Source organism: Oryza brachyantha, chromosome 12 (genome assembly GCF_000231095.2).
Source record: "Oryza brachyantha chromosome 12, ObraRS2, whole genome shotgun sequence".
NCBI lineage: Eukaryota > Viridiplantae > Streptophyta > Magnoliopsida > Poales > Poaceae > Oryza > Oryza brachyantha.
The window spans coordinates 410,095-427,366 of record NC_023174.2 but is presented as its reverse complement, the minus strand read 5'-3'; the positions used below and the strand labels follow the sequence as shown (position 1 = coordinate 427,366).

Here is a 17,272-nt window from a genome sequence, read left to right as displayed (position 1 = left end):
TAGTCTATTTATTTCTCTCTTATCTCTTTAAAATATACTTCCTTAGCTCCTTCTGTCACAGCGCCGTCTACCTCTCCTGCTTTCTTTGCCTGCTGGCGCGCTTCCCTCAAATTTCAGTGACGCCGTCCTCATGTGCTGCCTACTCCCGTCCCGGCGGGCCCTCTCCCTGGGTGAGTGCTCGCGCGTGCCACGTTTGCTACAGTGTCTGCAACTACTGTTCCAGCTCCGGGGTGTCTTGGTTTCTCCGCGCTGCGTCCATTGGCTGCGCAACCTCTGTCGGTGCGCACGCTGTGCTACGGGCCCATCTTTCATGGGCCCCGCTTTTCAGCGGCTTGTGTGGATGAGGCTGATGGATGGGTGCGAGACTCTCTACCATCTGTTATGCATTTATACCTAGGCCCCACGCATGCTTATCAGAGAGAAGTTAACAGAGAGGCAAAAATAATAAATTACAGCAACCGTAGTCTCCTCGAGAGTATTTTACCCTCTGCCATTAAAAAAAAAGTTAATGGTTACGTACGTGCCATAAAAACACAACTTTATAGACATCTTTATACCGTACACCAAACGTTTTTCTTTACCCACGTGCCATTCCGTCCCCTTCTACTAGAAAATAACCTCTTACAGCTTGACCCACCTAGGAAAATCCTCTCCTCCGTCCTCTCCTCTTTCCCGTAGACCGTAGTACTCCCTCCCGTGCGCCGCCTCCCAGTAAACCCAGCCGCCGCCGCCGCCGCCGCCGGAGCGGCCAGATCCGGCGGCCCCCGCCTCGCCGATCCCTCCCGTACGCCACCCGGCGGGCCGGCGCGCGCGTGCGGCCACCCGGCGCACCGGCCGGCGCGCCCGTGCGGCCACCCGGCGCCGCCTCCTCAGCGGCGGCGTCACCTCGCCGGCGGCGCCCGGAGCGCGCTCGCCGCCCACCTCTTCCACCTCCGCCTCCAGCGACGACTCCTAGTTTTTTTAATGCTTGGCTCTCAGTAAGAATTTCTGTCTTGATGGATGTATCATAATTTGCAGGATGATGATGATACACTCCGGAGATCTCCTGGTACTCCGGTGTTCACTGCACCAGAGTGCTGTCAAGGTAAATAGACTACCCATGTTTTGGTTACAAGCACTGCTTGCACCTACCAGATTATACATTCTATTATTGTAACGGAATACAAATGATAAACAGCGGATGAGCAATGTGCATCCTTGGTCAAATGATAAACAAAATCCAAATAAAAATAAGTCGGAGAACAATTGAATTAGTGATTAGGTGATGGATAATGGATGAATAGAAGAACTTATCCCGCTACTAGCTCATCCTTCTAAATTCAGGCCAAAGTTTTTCATGTCTTGTCTCGTTCAGGTCTAACCTATCACGGTAGAGCTGCTGATACATGGGCTGTTGGTGTTACTCTGTACTGTATGATTTTGGGTCAATACCCATTTATAGGTGAAACTTTGCATGAAACTTATGACAAGGTGTGTATCTATCTTCTAACAGTTACAGTATAGTAGTGGTTTTGGTGGGGGTTGGGGGTATTTGACCTGACCTCTAACTTTTCTGTCTGTGAAACAGATAGTGAAGGATCCAGTGGAAATTCCTGATGGCATGAATCCCCAGCTGGTTGATTTGCTGGAAAGACTTCTCTGCAAAGGTCATATATCAGTAATCAGTTTTACTTTCCTTTCCTGTATATGAGGTGAGCTTATATGTATTAGTGTATTTTTTGCAAAAAAAAATTATATGAAAGTTGTTTAAAAAAAATCAGATTAACTCATTTTTTAAGTTTGCAAAAGCTAATACTTAATTAATCATGTGCTAATGGCTTTCCTCGTTTTACGTGCGCTGATTAGTCTCCAGTGTGTGTCAAGTTCTGGTGTATATATTATTCCTACTCTTACTCCTAAAAGATAGAACTATTGAGTTGCGGCAAAAATACGACAGATGCAGACATTGACGGTAGTGTAGCCAAAAGGCAAACTAAAGTTGGTGGTTTTCTCTTTCTTTCATTAGACAGACCATTCACTGTGACAATCCCTTCATGGTAACGGAAACAGAGTTTATTATTTGTACGGGAGTATGCTGTTTGTATGGAAGAGAGAAAAGGAAGGAACAAAATCTAGTGTGTCCTTGCAACAATCTTTTTACACACAATGATGAGAATAGTTCATGAAGTATGCTGTTTATGGTGTTAGTTTGGGCATTTTTTGCGAATTTTTTGGATTTATTTACGAATTTTCTTTTATTTCTTACAATTTTCTGGAATTATGAGCCAATTTTTCTGAATTTCTAGACATTTTATAATTTAATTACGAATTTTCTAACTTATTTCCTGATTTAAAATTAATTCTGTCATTTTCTAAATTTTTTACGGACTTTCCATATTTATTTACTGTTAATTTGGGCATTTTTCTGTTTTTTTCAATTACCCTGATTTTTTGCGAATTTTTTGGATCTATTTTCGAATTTTTCTTTATTTTTTACAATTTTCCGGATTTATGAGCCAATTTTCCTGAATTTCTAGACATTTTATAATTTAATTACGAATTTTCTAACTTATTTCCTGATTTAAAATTAATTCTGTCAATTTCTAAATTTTTTACTGAATTTTCATATTTACTTACTGTTTTAAATTTATGTTTGTCATTTATTTACTAAGAGCAGCTTCAACGGTACCCTAATTTTCGTTTCCTAAATCCTGTAAGTTTGTAAATAATATGACAAAGAAAATTTAATTGTATCTCTAAGAGTTTGAGATATTTTATTTACTAAAAATAAAATTAGTTTTCAAAACCGTTAATAGTTGGACGTGATGAGGAGATCCATATCTAGCCACCCTGGAGCTTTCCTCGCGCCGTCCTGCGCCGTGCCCCCCGCGCCACGCAGCGCCACTTGTGTATGGTTGTAGCACAACAGCAAAGAACAGCACAAGGTTTTAATTTCCTGGCAGACCTCCGTGTGGATATAGCAATTTCGCCGGAATTTGCAGCTCACTTTAGTGATCTTGACCTTGATGTGACACAAGCATACACAGCCAAACCTTTTAGCTTGCTGTGGCGTGCATGCACTCAACGGCCAATTTCGCTGAAATTTGCTTGCTTGCTGCTGCTGCTGCACCGTGCGTGGACGATGCAACGAGATGCAGCTGGGCCGAAGACTGCGATGACGAACGCCGCTGCAGGCGTAGATCGGATTTCCGCTCTGAACGCGACGGCGATGCTTGCGGGCGGGGTGCGGCGCCGAGCTGCGACAGCGAGGCGCGCGGTCGCGCGGGGCTGAGACGTGGCGGGGGGCGCAATGCCGTGCAGCGGCGGCGGCGCGGCGCCGGGCGGCGAGGAGATGGCGATGGGGCGGCGGTCGGCAGAAGAAAAATCGCGCACCATGAAAGTTCTTGGCTGCACGAGAGAAACCCAAAGTAGTACTTTTTTGGATGCCAAGTAAAACCCTGTCTCCCATATATATGCGTAAATGAGAGAGGGTATGACAAGCTAAAATTTGACAAGCTAAAATTTGGGAAGTCGAATGACACACTATTGGAGGCAGGCAGTTTTTTATTAATTTGCCAACAGTTTCTTATTAATTTGCCAAAAAAGGAGATGGAAAGTTGCAGTTTTTTATTAATTTGCCGAGAAACGGAGATGAAAAGTTGGGATAGGGAACTGTTAGAGTTGCTAACAAGGACAGTCTTTTTACGTCTTCATTTCACACCGTGAGTCTCCGTCCACCCAAAATAGCGTGTAGATAAAAGAAAGTTGGATTTTTTTTACGCACGGTTAAGCATCAACTTTTTTTTTTAATGACATCGGGGTAAAAAGACTCTCTCCTCGACTCCCACACCATCATCTCATCTTCTCGGTTCTTCCTCCTTTCTCAACGTTTTCTCTTCCTCCTCGGCGACGGCGGCGGCTTCTTCTGGCAGAGCGTAGGGCCGGCAGATCCGGCCGCTACGGGCAACGGTTGCTGGCGGAGCACGTGGCGGCTGAGGAGGGCGCTGCGGGCGGTGGAGCACAGGGCGGCGGCGGTTGGGTTCGCGGTGTCGATGTACGCAGTGGCCGTCGCCAGACCTCACGTCCACATGAATCGGAGCTCGGGGTGGTGCAGATCTAGACGACGGAGACCGACGGAGCTGGGCAGCATGAGGTATGTTGGTGCTCTGGACTCCAAGTACTGCGAGCGCCACATGCACCCTTCACTGCTAGCCGCAACCGTTCAAGAAAGCCTGTGGAAACGCGGGTCGTTCCCAGTCCCAACTGCCCTTCACTGCTAGCGCCTCTGTGGCGGTGCCCCTTGTTGCTGCCTCCAATGGCAACAGCTTCCAAAACCACTCTCTTTACTCTCCCATTGCCAGCATCAAATGCGGGGGTGGGGGCAGGAACATGCCCAGGTCCTTTGGCTTGCGTTGGGTTCTCAGCTGCAAATGGATAATGCTGCCCCTTATGCAGCTGCTGGTGGTGGAACAACCAAAGATCTTAGGTGATTGTTCATTTCTTTCTTTTGAAATGCCACATTTACTTGTATAGCAATGTCATGCTATGAATTCTTCCATTGTCAAGAAAAAATATTTGCCATGCTCTAAGTGTGACTACTGTCAGATGGATGCGGTGATGCTTTTGTACATATCTTTGTGATCGGTTAATTACTGTGACCCATTTGTTCGTGTTGGTGGCAATCAAACCAGTAGTAGTTGCTGCCATGCTCAATCACTAAAACTCTGAAACTTTACTCTCTGCGCTGCAAAAAAAATGGTGTTGTTTTTAGGTTTCCAGGGTGCTGCTTCTTTGCCCCTCGCATACCTTCTTGTAGTATCAGTTTTGAGCCCCAGAAGCCAGAGACAGTCTCTGTAAGAGATTTCTACTCAGGTGGAACTACAGTGCAGGGTCTTAAGATGGCTTTGGCCCAGGAGTTTGAAACATGTAGTCTATAGAGACAATACTACTACATATTTGTGTCTGCCCTTCGCAGTGCTTGTGCTTGCTGGTAGCTGATCATGGCTTCCCTGCCATTTACTCCGCTTCTTTATTCTTCCACAGAATCCAGCTGTTTCTGTCTCTGCTATTTAGGGACGCAGACAATTATTGGCCCCTGCTAACTATTCCTACTTTGTCTCTGAGGATTTCTTACCGATCACCACTATCCCTCAAACATTTTGCAGTGGCAAGCATGATCCACGAAGTCCTCTCTATGTTCATCCAATATTAATGATTAGTAGTTTTTACCAATACAACTCATATTTATCTTAGATGAATATCTCACTCTAGCCTTATTACCTTGCCTCATTATTCATTTCACCAAATGCATGACTGTACAATGCTTGTTCGTGTTGATTTGGTTTAGTTACTGAATTATTTGGTCAGCTTGTCTTTGATTGTTTGTTTCTTTCTGATCATATCATCAACAGTTTAGGAATTTCTGTGGTTGCAAAACTATGTAATAGTTTTACTGCAAAAATAGAATATTTCTTACGACATGATTTACCGCTGTATATGGATAGTTAAACTACAACTGTATGTTTGCTTACATGCAATCATGTCAAGAATCTAACACCCTCATCTTTTGCCTTCTGTTTATACGCCGGCAGAGCCCGGGGCGGCAGAGCCAGGCACAATGGGTGCCGGTGGAGCCTGAGGCGGCCGCACACCTCACTATTTTTTTTTTTTTGCAGATCTATTTACCGAAGTCGCACATTGATGCTTTGAATATGGTAGATATAAAGACAACCTATTTTATCATGCGTTAGGACAAAAGTATAACTTTATTAATCTATCTACAGCCTGTGTAGCACACTGCCAGTTTACCCTAATGGATTCTCTTTTTTTTTGTCATTGGTCACAAAATATCCATAGTGGCATGAGTGCTAAGGTCCAGGCTTCCTTTGGTGCTATCAGCAGGAACATGCTTATCTAAATTTTATTTTATCTCTTCGTATGAATCAATTTCTTTTATCTAACATGATTCATTCATTGTAGCATTATTAGCAATAGCCATTGTAACTTGTTTTGCTTCATTATTACATTGTAGCATTATTAGCAATAGCCATTGTAACTTGTTTTGCTTCATTATTACGATTAACAAATACTAGACCCATGAAGCCAATTCCATATACAACGGATTGCATACATGTAAATGTTAAATACTTTCTCTTGCCAGACTTACTTTTATCTTAACTTTGGGATTTGCTAAGAAGTACTACTTCCGTTTCATAATGTAAGACTTTCTAGCATTTGCTATATTCATATCGATGTTAGTGAATCTAGACATATATATAAATAATATATATTGATCAATAGATGTATCTAGATATGGCCAAAACATCTTACAATATAAAAAAATGAGTAGTACGTTAGATCCTAACCAACAATGCATTTAAGCCCACTAAAGAATGCTAGGTTCTATTTAGGGGCATTGATGTGTTGTACTTTTCAACTTCCCTGCCAATTTTTTTATTAAAAAAATATTCCTTTGTTACCACTACTTTTTGTGATGGAGATGCTAAAATATATTTTTAGCATAATATACTTGCACTTCTCTATAATTCGTCATATCACTAAAAAGTGGCATTTCAAAAATTGCAGGTTATATAGCATTGGAAGTTTGGAACCACGCTTTCGGACAATGTTTGTTCCAAACCTCTTATGGAGTCATTCAGCAGCAAGGTAAAGTTTTCTTTTCATGCGTGCTTCCTTTTACCAGCCAATTGGAACTAGATTTGGAAAATGGATGATACACTAATACTGTGTGTGTTCTATATTGTTAGCTTGATTAATTTTTAGCCATTCTTTGTCACCATTCTGAAAAAGTTAGCAATATTTTTGCATATTGCTGTAGGTTTAAGAACAGATACAATTTCATTATCCTTTTTCCGGCAACAATCTGTAGTAATTTTAGAAGGAAACCGACGATCAAGTACTCATTGCTTTACCAGGCTTGTAGCTCTCTTCACTATAAGCGGCATGAAAGCTGCTGTCTGTTGTCTGGCTTCCAATGTGGACCAATATATTTCTTCTATGTCATATTTTTTTTAGATGTCCAAGAAATCGATATAAACTTCAGACTATAATTCTATTATTAGGGCATGTGATTATGTTCACCCTAGGTCAGGTCATCTACAATGGCAAGGTTTAGATCTTATATGCAACTGCATATCACAAAAAGAGATATTCAGAGTTTTTGGATAAAATCATTTGCTTAGAAGATGCATATGGCAATGTATTTAAATATTCAAGTAGTTAATGTCTTTTCTAGCCTCAACATATGAATAATATAATTTTTTTCTACTGTTTCATCGAAGTATTTCAGTTCTTACCGTTTAATGAGTTCAAATTATAGATTGGCCATTCCGGTGAAACATCTTTTTTTGTTGTTCTCATTTGTTGTACTATGCAGGAGTTCAATCACCCATTTCAGAATGAAATTATCGCTGAAGAAGGCAAAGCTGGTGTTCTCTTCTGTTGTCTTTTATACAGTAGAAATGTGTCCTTTGACTGAAATTAATGTTCAGTTACATCATTAAATTTCCAATCTGTCAGTATTTGCTTATTCCATTGTACCATCGCTCTAATACAATAATACTATCAGCTTTTGTTCACCGTTCTGTTCCGTTAAAAATCTTCAGAAGATATGTTCCACAGTAAGATCAGAGGCTCTGACTATTATTTCTCTGTACTTTATATGGATATGGGCTGATCATGCACAAAAACACATTAGTCAAACCTCAGGTTTACATTTAGCTTGTTGACTATGCTTTGCCTGCTTCTATCTACTATCGTACACAAATATGCCGCGCTGTACCAACTCTATTATCTGCCCATGAGTCCATAACATATATGTGAGTATGTGACTACATGTGTTACCAACATATGCTGCATTTCAAACGACTGCTTTACAAATCAGAACATCGGAGTTTTCTAAGTTTTTTGGGCCAGTCTAGAATACTGTAAAAATTGTACCTTCTAAATGTTTCGTTCAATAGTCTGCTAAATTAGACCTGAACATATACCTTGTAGCTTTCGAATGCTAACTGTTTAATACTACGTATATCATAAAAGAAGCTAGAATTTGTAAAGCCAGAACGCGGTTGAGTTAGCATGGGAAGCTGATATTTCAATGGCGCTACTCATCAATTTTTTATTTGCTTGGATGTCGCCATGTAGAGTTTGCATGCAGCTGAAACTGTTCACAGAGCGCTGGAAGTTCACTACTGAGTTTTTTATGTTAGACCAAACAACTTCCATAACTATATATGAACTGTTCAATACCAATCTTGCTATTTTTACCGGGCGCGCAATGGCGCCCAGCCCTCTAGTTAGAATTAGAATTACATCACATTACAATACTTAAAAGCCGCAGGATTTTAGGCCTCCGGAGCTATCTGCGCTGGCGTGGCCACCAGCGAAGGCCGACACGCCATCCCCGTCCTTTTCCGGCTATTTTGCAAAAAAACCCTTATAGTAGTTGGTAATTTCTTATAGGTCACTTGTTATTTGTTATTAGACCCCGTGAATGTATTCTTATGTTCTGGGCATTTACTTATAGATCCTCCACAAAATAGAAAATCCTATGCAAAGGAGAGAAAAATCCGATAATAGGACCGCGGGTCTTAAAAACATAAATGAAAGGGGCCTTTTTGAAAAGAATATACTCCAGGAACCCTAGCCATCTCACGGCCTCCCCCTGCCCTCCTCCCCGATGCCGCCTCATGCTCGCGCCGCCTTCGCCTCCGCTTGCGCTGGCGCCACCGCGTCCTCTCCCGTGCCGTCTGCCCCCATTCGGCGGCGATTCCAGTCAAGCCAGTGGTCGATGCGCTGCCCCTGCCCCCGGCGGGCCAGCCGACCGCCATTTCGGCCGGCCCCCGACTCGTCGCCCCCCGCCGTGCCGGCCACCCGACGCGACGTCCTCCCTCCACTATCCTATGCCGCCGCCGCCTCGTCGCTTGCTCTGGTGGGTCGTGTCCTCCTCGCAGTGCCGCCGCTGCCCCTGCTCTTCTTGTTGTTGCCAGTACCACCGCTCTTTCTTCTCGCACTCAAATGTGTTGCATTGACGCAACTCCGCTTTGCCACCATGGGGCCAGATCTGGTAGAGGGGAGGCCGTGCTGGGCAGATTTGGTGGCCACGACCTCCCTGTTGGTGGATCCGGACGCCTGAAGGCGAGGGCGACAACTAACGCATGAGGCTCGTGGGCGGTGCTGGTGGTAGGAGGCGCCTCAGTCGCCTCGGTGGTGGCTGCCTCGACCTGACGAGCAGGGCGTCGGCATGGATTTTCTTGCTATCAATGCTACTTCAGCTTGAAGCCCAACTAGCGACCAATGAAGCAAACGACTAATCTAGGTAAATATTCGTAACAGTTTTGCTATGGATTTCATCTTCTCCTAATCTAGAAATTTTGTTTTTTCAGAGAAGCTAGAAGGATGACAAATGAGGTGTTTACAGTGGGGGGAGATGTTGAGGTGCTTGGCCATCAATAGGTAGTTTTTTTGTCCCTTAGCAAATCAACGGAAGTCATATCTTCTATTTTGTTCCATGGCCAGATTGGCAACCATCTTAGGTGTGAGAAGTAATCAATTTGATGTATGATGTCCTAAGAAAAGTGAGCTGCGAATTAATCTGGACTTCAGATTATATCTGAAACAATTATCTCTGCAGGGTTATAGTTCATAGTTCCTAAATGTTTTTTTTTGTGCACCGAGAGGTTTATTTTGGTTTTGTTCTAAAATAAAACTTGAAAGTACTAATTTACAAGAACCTGGTCATACCTTGAAGAGGAAAACCAATCACAGACAGACTTAGTTCATCTTGAGTAGTTATTTGGACTAAATTGCCGCACAAGAATAGAAAACACCAAAAGTGCAGAACTATTTTTCTTTTCTTTGTTTGATTAGAGCTTTATTTTTCTTTTACATTATAGATTTGTTGTCTCTTGTCTCAGGCTTCTGAATGGATTCGAAAATACGAGGCCACCTAAATGTATATCTTTTCGTGTACCGATAGGTTTATTTTGGCTTTGTTCTAAAATAAAACTTGAAAGTACTAATTAACAGGAAGCCGGTCATACATTGAAGAGGAAACCCAGTCACAAACATACTTAGTTCATCTTGATTATTTGTTTGGACTAAATTGCCTCACAAGAATATAAAACACCAAAAGTGCATAATTATTTTTCTTTTCATTGTTTGATGAGAGCTTTATTTTTCTTTTACATTACAAGTTTGTTGCCTCTAGTCTCAGGCTTCCTAATGGATTGGAAAATACAGGATCACTAGATTACCCTAATATGTTTAATGCCTGAGGAGCTCTGTTAGGTCCCCCCCCCCCCCCCCCGCGTCTTTCCTTGTTCTTTTGCTTTGCAAATATGTTTGTGTTCTATTAAATGATACATCTTTTGATGTTTCAGTGTTGGTGGGTACAATCATCCAATGATATATTTGGATATGGTGTTGACATGTAGTGCTATGTATGATCTCGCATTATTTGAGTTGGCATGGATAGTAGATGTGGGGTAACCATCTAATGCCTTAGACGATTGCATGGTTGCAAAAGACTATATTTTTTTATGTGGTTTGTTTTTAACAACCAAATCTCTTATAGAATATTTAGGAATAAACACCAATTTTCCTCCTTGCTGCTGAGCAGCATACCATATAAGTATATTCTAGACTACCTCTTTGAGTCTGTTATGTGACTATAGTTTACTACCTTGGATTGTAAGACTAAAGAGTTGGCTTTTAATCATTATTGATGAATATGCAACTATTTTTCTGAAATAAATTTAGAAAATAAGGTTTTATTAGTTCTGTAACAAATCTAAATTTTATGGTTTAACCAGTTGTAATAGGTTAGGTCCCAAACTCTTATTCTATTTTAGGTTCCCTAATCTACCATATATCAATGAGGTATCATCTTAAAATGGATATCATTATTGCTTTGTGAATAATACGAGAAACTGGAAGAAAATGCAATGAGTTTGTACAACAAACTTCTTTGCACGTATCAGTTAGGGTGAATAGGACAGTAGGTTTGCATCATTTTTGTTTCTACCTACCTATTACTGATTTGTTCTTGAGATTTAGTTTTTGATTCATCTTTAGTTATTGAGATTCATAAAGGTGGGTTGATATATAAAATCTTTATAATTGGAATATGTCATATTTTGTTGGTCTAATTGCAGATAGGTTGGTAGTGCGCGCAATGCACGCCGTCCAATAGAAACAAGCAGGAAAGGATAGAGGGATAAGTACTTGGAGAAAGTACGAAGAAAATAAGCCAATTTTTTTTATCTGCCTGGATGCATCCTCTCGAGAAAAAGACCGGGTCGACACCTCAAACTTCAAAGCGACGTCTTACCACTTCCCCAACCATTCGTGCGTGCAACAGGAGAACGCCAACATCTGATCTGATGCAGTAGTGATCTCTTCTCCTCCATGTACAGAACGACAACTCCAACTTGGAAAATCACCAAAGTCTCAGAGCAAAATTATGGCATTGCAACCCTAGGGAGTGTTTGTTTCTCTCTAACTTTTTTTAATTAAGTCCCTATCACATCGAGTGTTTGTACACTAATTAGAAATATTAAATATAGATTATTAATAAAACTCACCTCATTATCTGAACTATTTTGCGAGACGAATCTATTGAGCCTAATTAGTCATTAATTAGCGAATGTGATGCTACAGTAAATATTTGTTAATCGTAGATTAATTGGACTTAAAAAATTTATCTAATGAAATAGCCTTTATTTATGCAATTAGTTTTGTTGTTAGTCTATATTTAATACTCCTAATTAACGTCCAAACATCTGATAAGACAAGGGTCTCGATCCAAGCCTGCGTTCCAAGGAGCGTGTGAGCTGAGCTACTCGGTAGCAAGCGAAATGGGACGATCCATTAGCATTTAATTAAACTAAGTATTGAAGAAATAGCACATAATTATTGAGTAATAGTATTAAATAATTTAAAACTGAAAATAGATTAATATAATTTTTAAAGAAACCTCGTTGTAAAAAACTTCCAGGTCAAAATATTAGCCAACTGTCTGAAATGACAATCCTTATGCCTTATTTTGTTTCAAGGAAAAACTAAGGTTTCAATACCTAAGAATTAATTTATATAAAAATTATTTGGTTAGTAGTAATGAAGTATATAAAGCTTAAAATAAGAATATTTTTATAATTATAAAGAGAAAACATATGGATTTTTTCATCTATCCAAATCACTTCAAAAAATTTCTATAGAGTGATATATGATGTATTAATGTTTTCCATTTTCCCTGGTATTTTCCAAAATTCCTCACAACCAAAACATGGCGATGGACGGATGGGTTAGTCACGTTCCGAGATGGGCCCCACCGCCCGCGTGTCACGGTCTCTTGGGCCCCACGGAATCTCATGATCGTGCCGCCAGATTGGACGGTCAGGATGGCCTCTATCGATAGCAGCCGGCATGCTTGCTTCGGTCGCACAGATGATCCTCTCTGAGACTGACACTCCTTTTCTGAGTCACCGCCAGCTGGAGAAAACAAAGAGAGACAGACAGCACGAGCTCGAGCTCGAAAAGCTGGAGCTCTAGTTACAATACTTAAAAGTAGCGGGATTTTGAGGCCTCCGGAGCAATCTGCGCTGGCGTGGCCACTGGCGCAGGCCAACACGTCACCCCAGCCTTTTTCCGGCCATTTTGCAAAAAAAAACCTTATAGTAGTTTCTAATTTCTTATAAGTCGCTGGTTATTTGTTATTAGTCTCCATGAGTACATTCTCACGTTCAGCATATTTACTTATAGAACCTCCACAAAATAGAAAATCCTATGCGCAGGAGAGAAAATTCCGATAATAGGACCGAATGTCTTAAAAACATAAATTAGAGAGGCTTTTCTGAAAAACATATAATTCACGAATCCTACCCATCTCTCCCCCTCCCCCTGCCGTCCTCCCCCACGCCGCCTCCTGCTTGCGGCGCCTCTGTGTCTGGCTCTGCTCGCGTCAGCGCATCCTCCTCCCATGCCATCCACCCCATCCGGCGGCGATTCCAACAGAGGGAGTGGCCTATGCGTCGTCCCCACCCTCGGTGCGCCGGTCGACCGCCGTCTCGGCCGCCCCCCGACTCGCTGCCCACGCTGTGCCGGCCACCCTACGCAACGTCAGCCCGACAACGACCCCCCCTCGACGCGCCATCCACCCATCGCCTCTACGCCCGCCGGCCGACCGCCGTCTCTCCGCCCGACAACTACCCCGCCCCCGACGCGCGGGCCGCCCGTTGCCTCACCTGCCGACGGCCGACCCTGACGCGCCGCGCTTGACGACGTGGATGCCCAGGAATGGTCGATGCTATGGCACAAGCTCATCCATTCTCTCCTCATATGCAGAATGATAGGTACTGCAAAAGGTCAACCATGTACTGATTCTACCATTGATTGTTTTTATCACAGTGCCATATCAGGTAAACAGATTGCATCGATTTCCATTTATGGATAAACAAAATTTATGAATGGACCCTTTTATTATTTACGTTGTGGTACCACCTGAAATCTGTGTTTGTGTGATGGACTAATCTGTGTGCTATTATCTGCATTTTACTGAATAAAACAAGCAGTCTGTTGTTTCTGCTAATTTTGTTGAGCTTACTTCGATATTAGAAATATATGATCGTTTTACATGTCATGGTAGCAGAACATACACTACAGTTGAAATATGTGTCTAATTTCCTAACCAATATGATTTTTGTTATTTGTTCCAGGTAAACTAGCAATCATCAATTAATGATCTTTGCTATCGTTGCCCACAATGGTAAGGTACTATTTTACTACAGATATTTATCAATTTAGAACTCTGCATTCCTATTGTATGTTTACAGACTTATTGATTTGTTATGAATGATATTTATTTCTGGGCATTTAATCTGTTGTAGGTTTATTATTGTGCAACCCTATTGTTAAGATGGTTGGTTTTAGGTTGTCTTCATCACAATTTATGCTGCATGATTTTACCTGGCTCCAGCTTATTCTTATACTTTTATAAATCTGGACTACATGAAGTAACCGATAAAACTGCATTTCTAAAATACACATGATGCTTACACTTTAGTTAGATTTATTGGCTATCCTACGGGAATCAATCCTTTTTTAGATGGAACAATATCTTAACTTAGATTACTTAGAAGCTAATTCATTTGACTCATTTTAGTTGCAGAATCACACATACTACCATGGCCATTGGTGATACTAGATTGGAAGGCCTTTTTTTTTAATTGTCTTGACCTGGGTGGATGTGGGCTGTAGCTTGCGGTAAGTCCCGCGAATTCTGCCTACACTGCTGCTGTCTACTCGGTAGATTATTCATGAACTTGATTTCATATCTTATTGCCTCTTAAACTTTTCCAAATTGAACTTTCCCAAATTGCTTGAGGCGTTCCTACTTCATAAACAATCAATTGACCTTCTGAAACTTTCCAAAATTGCCATTCAAACTTTAGATAGCAGGGCATGGTCCATTATGTTCATTTAGTGACTTATAGGAAGTCAGTATGTATTTGTGTTTGTACAGTCAAGTGCTTATTCCCAAGCATATATTAATAAATGTATTCCAAGAGTATAAGCTCTACGACATCTCATTCTTCCGAATTCTTTTGTTCTATAGATTTGCTCAATTCTCACTAAAATGTCATGTAATAAATTTGAAATATTAGTCTATATACATTTATGTTTTAAAGGGTAGTATACATATCTATTTCATCAGCCTCAGTAGTAAGATTTAATGCTAATTTGCTTGATTTGGCATCTTATCTAAGTTCTGACATGTCATTCATACCAACCTAAAACATTTCTTAGCTGGTTTTCTTTCGTGTGGCTGGTTTTGCACAGTGACATTATTTTGTTATTGACTTTATTTGATTTATATTCTTTTATAGTTCGATCACAAAATTGGTTTAGTATAAATACCTACCTATCTTTAGTACAAATATGGCTTGTAGCCTGGTTTTGCACATTTATGCATATGATTAACACAGATTGGTACTACTTTATATGTGATGCCATTACCAATTGTCACTTTAGATCATTACATGTTTTTTCCTTGCTTCCAGGATAAGATGGCAAATGTTAATAACTCTACATCAGCAAGCGAAGAATCCCAGATTCCTCCGGGAAAGGCAGCCACAATGATTATTGAAACATCAATTCGATCGATTTGAAGAACCATATGGCCCCATTTTTACTTTCTATACAAGTTTTTGAAACAATGGCTTTGATCGCGCTCTACCCTGAGAAGAGTGGATGCAAGCACATAAAAAATTGTATGTTTTTATCCAACATTTACTCAAATGAAAACTATGTTGTAGTGTTATCAACATTACATTTTTGATATGCAAATATCGTTCGTAGATTAAATATATTTATAAATGTTGGTTAATATATAAAATCTTTCCAATTGAAAAAGTGATGATTTGTTGTCGTAATTACATATGCTCTGGCGGGGCGCGCAACGCGCGGCGTCCACTCGGGAAATTGTCTTCTTCCCGAGAGCTCTGCTCTATCGTGGAGTGCTTGTTTGCTTGACATGTCATCGGTCGGCTTTGCTCCTGGATTTGCAAGCTTTGGAATCCTGGCGTTCTGGCCCGTTCGATCCCCATCGTATGGTTGCTATGCATCCCTTGCTGGTCCGTACGCTAGGAATGTGCACCTGGCCAGCTGTGGCATGGGCCATCTGACGTTATTGTACGTGCGCGTCCTGTCGATGGGCCTAGATAGAGTCGCTACTGGCTCGCGTGCCTCATCCGGCTCACCGTGCGTGCGCACTGCTCGCTTTTGACTGATTTTGCGGCTTCTATGGGCCAGTGAACTTTGCCTTTCACCTTCTTACTCTGCTTCCTGGGACCAGAGATGGTTGTGTTGCTCTTTTCCTACGCCTGGTTTAGCGGTCCATGGGCACTTTTTTTCCTGCCAGAGGCCTCGATCTTCACACGGTCATGGCAGCCGTCCGCGTGGGGGCCCTGTCTGACGCACCCACGGCGTTGCCGCGCATGGAGCTGGGCCCTTCATCGGATTTCTTACGCTCATTTTTCCCTGTTATTTCCTATGCGTCTTGGGTTAGCTTGCCTTGCTGCCTTTGTGTTGTGGGCCCTCCCGTCCGGCTTGTGAGAGCGTTGGTTCGTTGGATCGCTGGCTGAATGCAGAGGCGTGGAGGCTGCCCTCCGGTTTGGAAAGATTGCAAAAGTAGCCTGTCATCCGGGCCCCACTGCGATAGTCACAGCACGTGCCCGTCCATGTTTTGTCGTTTTATGTTTTGTGGGTACAAAATGGATTTATAGGTGCATGCCCGCCGCTCCCTCCATTTTAAAATAAACCAATCTTTCATTTTTTACCAATAATATTTAACTATTTGTCTTATTATTTTTTACCAATAATATTTAACTATTTGTCTTATTTAAAAAATTGTGATTAATATTTTTTCTTTTGTTAGATGATAAATTATGAATAGTACTTTACATGTAGTTTTTCTTAATTTCTTAAAATATTTCAAATAAGACAAATGGTCAAAGAGTAGGCACGAAAGCTAAAAGTTTGGTTTATTAAGTGACGGGGAGTATACTGCTGCTTACGTCTTTTCTCAAGTAATGTACTACAATGTGCATGTCTATCGGCCTGTGCTTTCTTCTACCCTTATTCGCTGACAAGTGGCTTTGCCTGACCTAAGATGCCACGTGGGCAACCGATTATTGGTGGGTTCTCACATGAACCTTGAGTACTATCACCCTCTTTGTTCCTTTCCCGTCTTTAGTTTCTATTGTTGCAATCTACACTGCCTCTGTGTTTGGTTTTCACCGTCATGGCCTGGTATTTTTTTTCACATTGTCTGTGTTCTTTCCCAAATATTTTTTTTATTTTTTTGCCAGGATTCTTCCCCGATTATACTCTCTATGTGCTAACGTAACTAGAGGCTTTCTCTTCTGATCATGCGTCTTCCTTATATATTGTTGTAGGACGGTCGATCTGTGTGCACCTTCTTTTCCGTACAAGAGTTTGTGAGGCACTGAGATTGTTTCTGTCTATCGACGTTTGCGAGGTCTTCTTCGGTCCCTTCCTTTTCCTCATATCCGCAGCAATACCTTGCCTCCAGCCATCCGTTTCCATGCAAACAGGCAGCGGCCAGGCGGAGAAGACCTTTGCTCCGGCCATCCATGCTCACGCAATGGCGCTGGCTCGGCCATCCCTCAATTCTCGACACCACCACCGCACAGGCAGCTCCAACACCAGCGGACCCATCCCATCTTCAGGTCGGCACGGTTTGAGCCTTCTACTT

The 17,272-nt window shown here is 41.8% G+C and overlaps 1 protein-coding gene and 1 long non-coding RNA gene across 6 annotated transcripts; both read left to right on the top strand.

Moving 5' to 3' along the window:
- Nucleotides 1-912: 912 nt before the first annotated feature.
- Nucleotides 913-7,577, top strand: LOC102699548 (serine/threonine-protein kinase GRIK1-like). Of its 4 annotated transcripts, none has more exons than XR_001551641.2 (6): nucleotides 913-1,084; nucleotides 1,355-1,470; nucleotides 1,568-1,646; nucleotides 5,655-5,693; nucleotides 6,565-6,645; nucleotides 7,376-7,577. XR_001551641.2 is itself a non-coding variant. In XM_006663665.3 (5 exons), exons 1-5 carry the CDS (start codon nucleotides 1,000-1,002, stop codon nucleotides 7,399-7,401), a joined length of 387 nt encoding a protein of 128 aa, XP_006663728.1. In that variant the 5' UTR covers nucleotides 913-999; the 3' UTR covers nucleotides 7,402-7,577. The 4 variants fall into 4 exon arrangements, 1 of the variants encoding a protein (XP_006663728.1); XR_001551640.2 differs by having other exon boundaries at nucleotides 5,571-5,693; XR_005812911.1 differs by lacking the exon at nucleotides 5,655-5,693 and adding an exon at nucleotides 3,912-4,132.
- Nucleotides 7,578-8,622: 1,045 nt separating this feature from the next.
- On the top strand, nucleotides 8,623-11,600 carry LOC102699355. 2 transcript variants are annotated; one of them, XR_001551540.2, is made up of 4 exons: nucleotides 8,623-8,929; nucleotides 9,060-9,316; nucleotides 9,384-9,453; nucleotides 11,154-11,600. It is a non-coding gene; the product is annotated as an uncharacterized LOC102699355 (long non-coding RNA). The 2 variants fall into 2 exon arrangements; XR_423957.3 differs by having other exon boundaries at nucleotides 8,647-9,316.
- Nucleotides 11,601-17,272: the final 5,672 nt, after the last annotated feature.

What these genes read in the sequence shown, in the direction of transcription:
- LOC102699548 (XM_006663665.3), top strand. Translation starts at nt 1,000, where the DNA reads ATGTATCATAATTTGCAGGATGATGATGATACACTCCGGAGATCTCCT. An exon ending in TGCACCAGAGTGCTGTCAAG is followed by an intron (nt 1,085 to 1,354) that starts GTAAATAGACTA and finishes TGTCTCGTTCAG; the next exon opens with GTCTAACCTATCACGGTAGA. An exon ending in TGGAGTCATTCAGCAGCAAG is followed by an intron (nt 6,646 to 7,375) that starts GTAAAGTTTTCT and finishes TGTACTATGCAG; the next exon opens with GAGTTCAATCACCCATTTCA.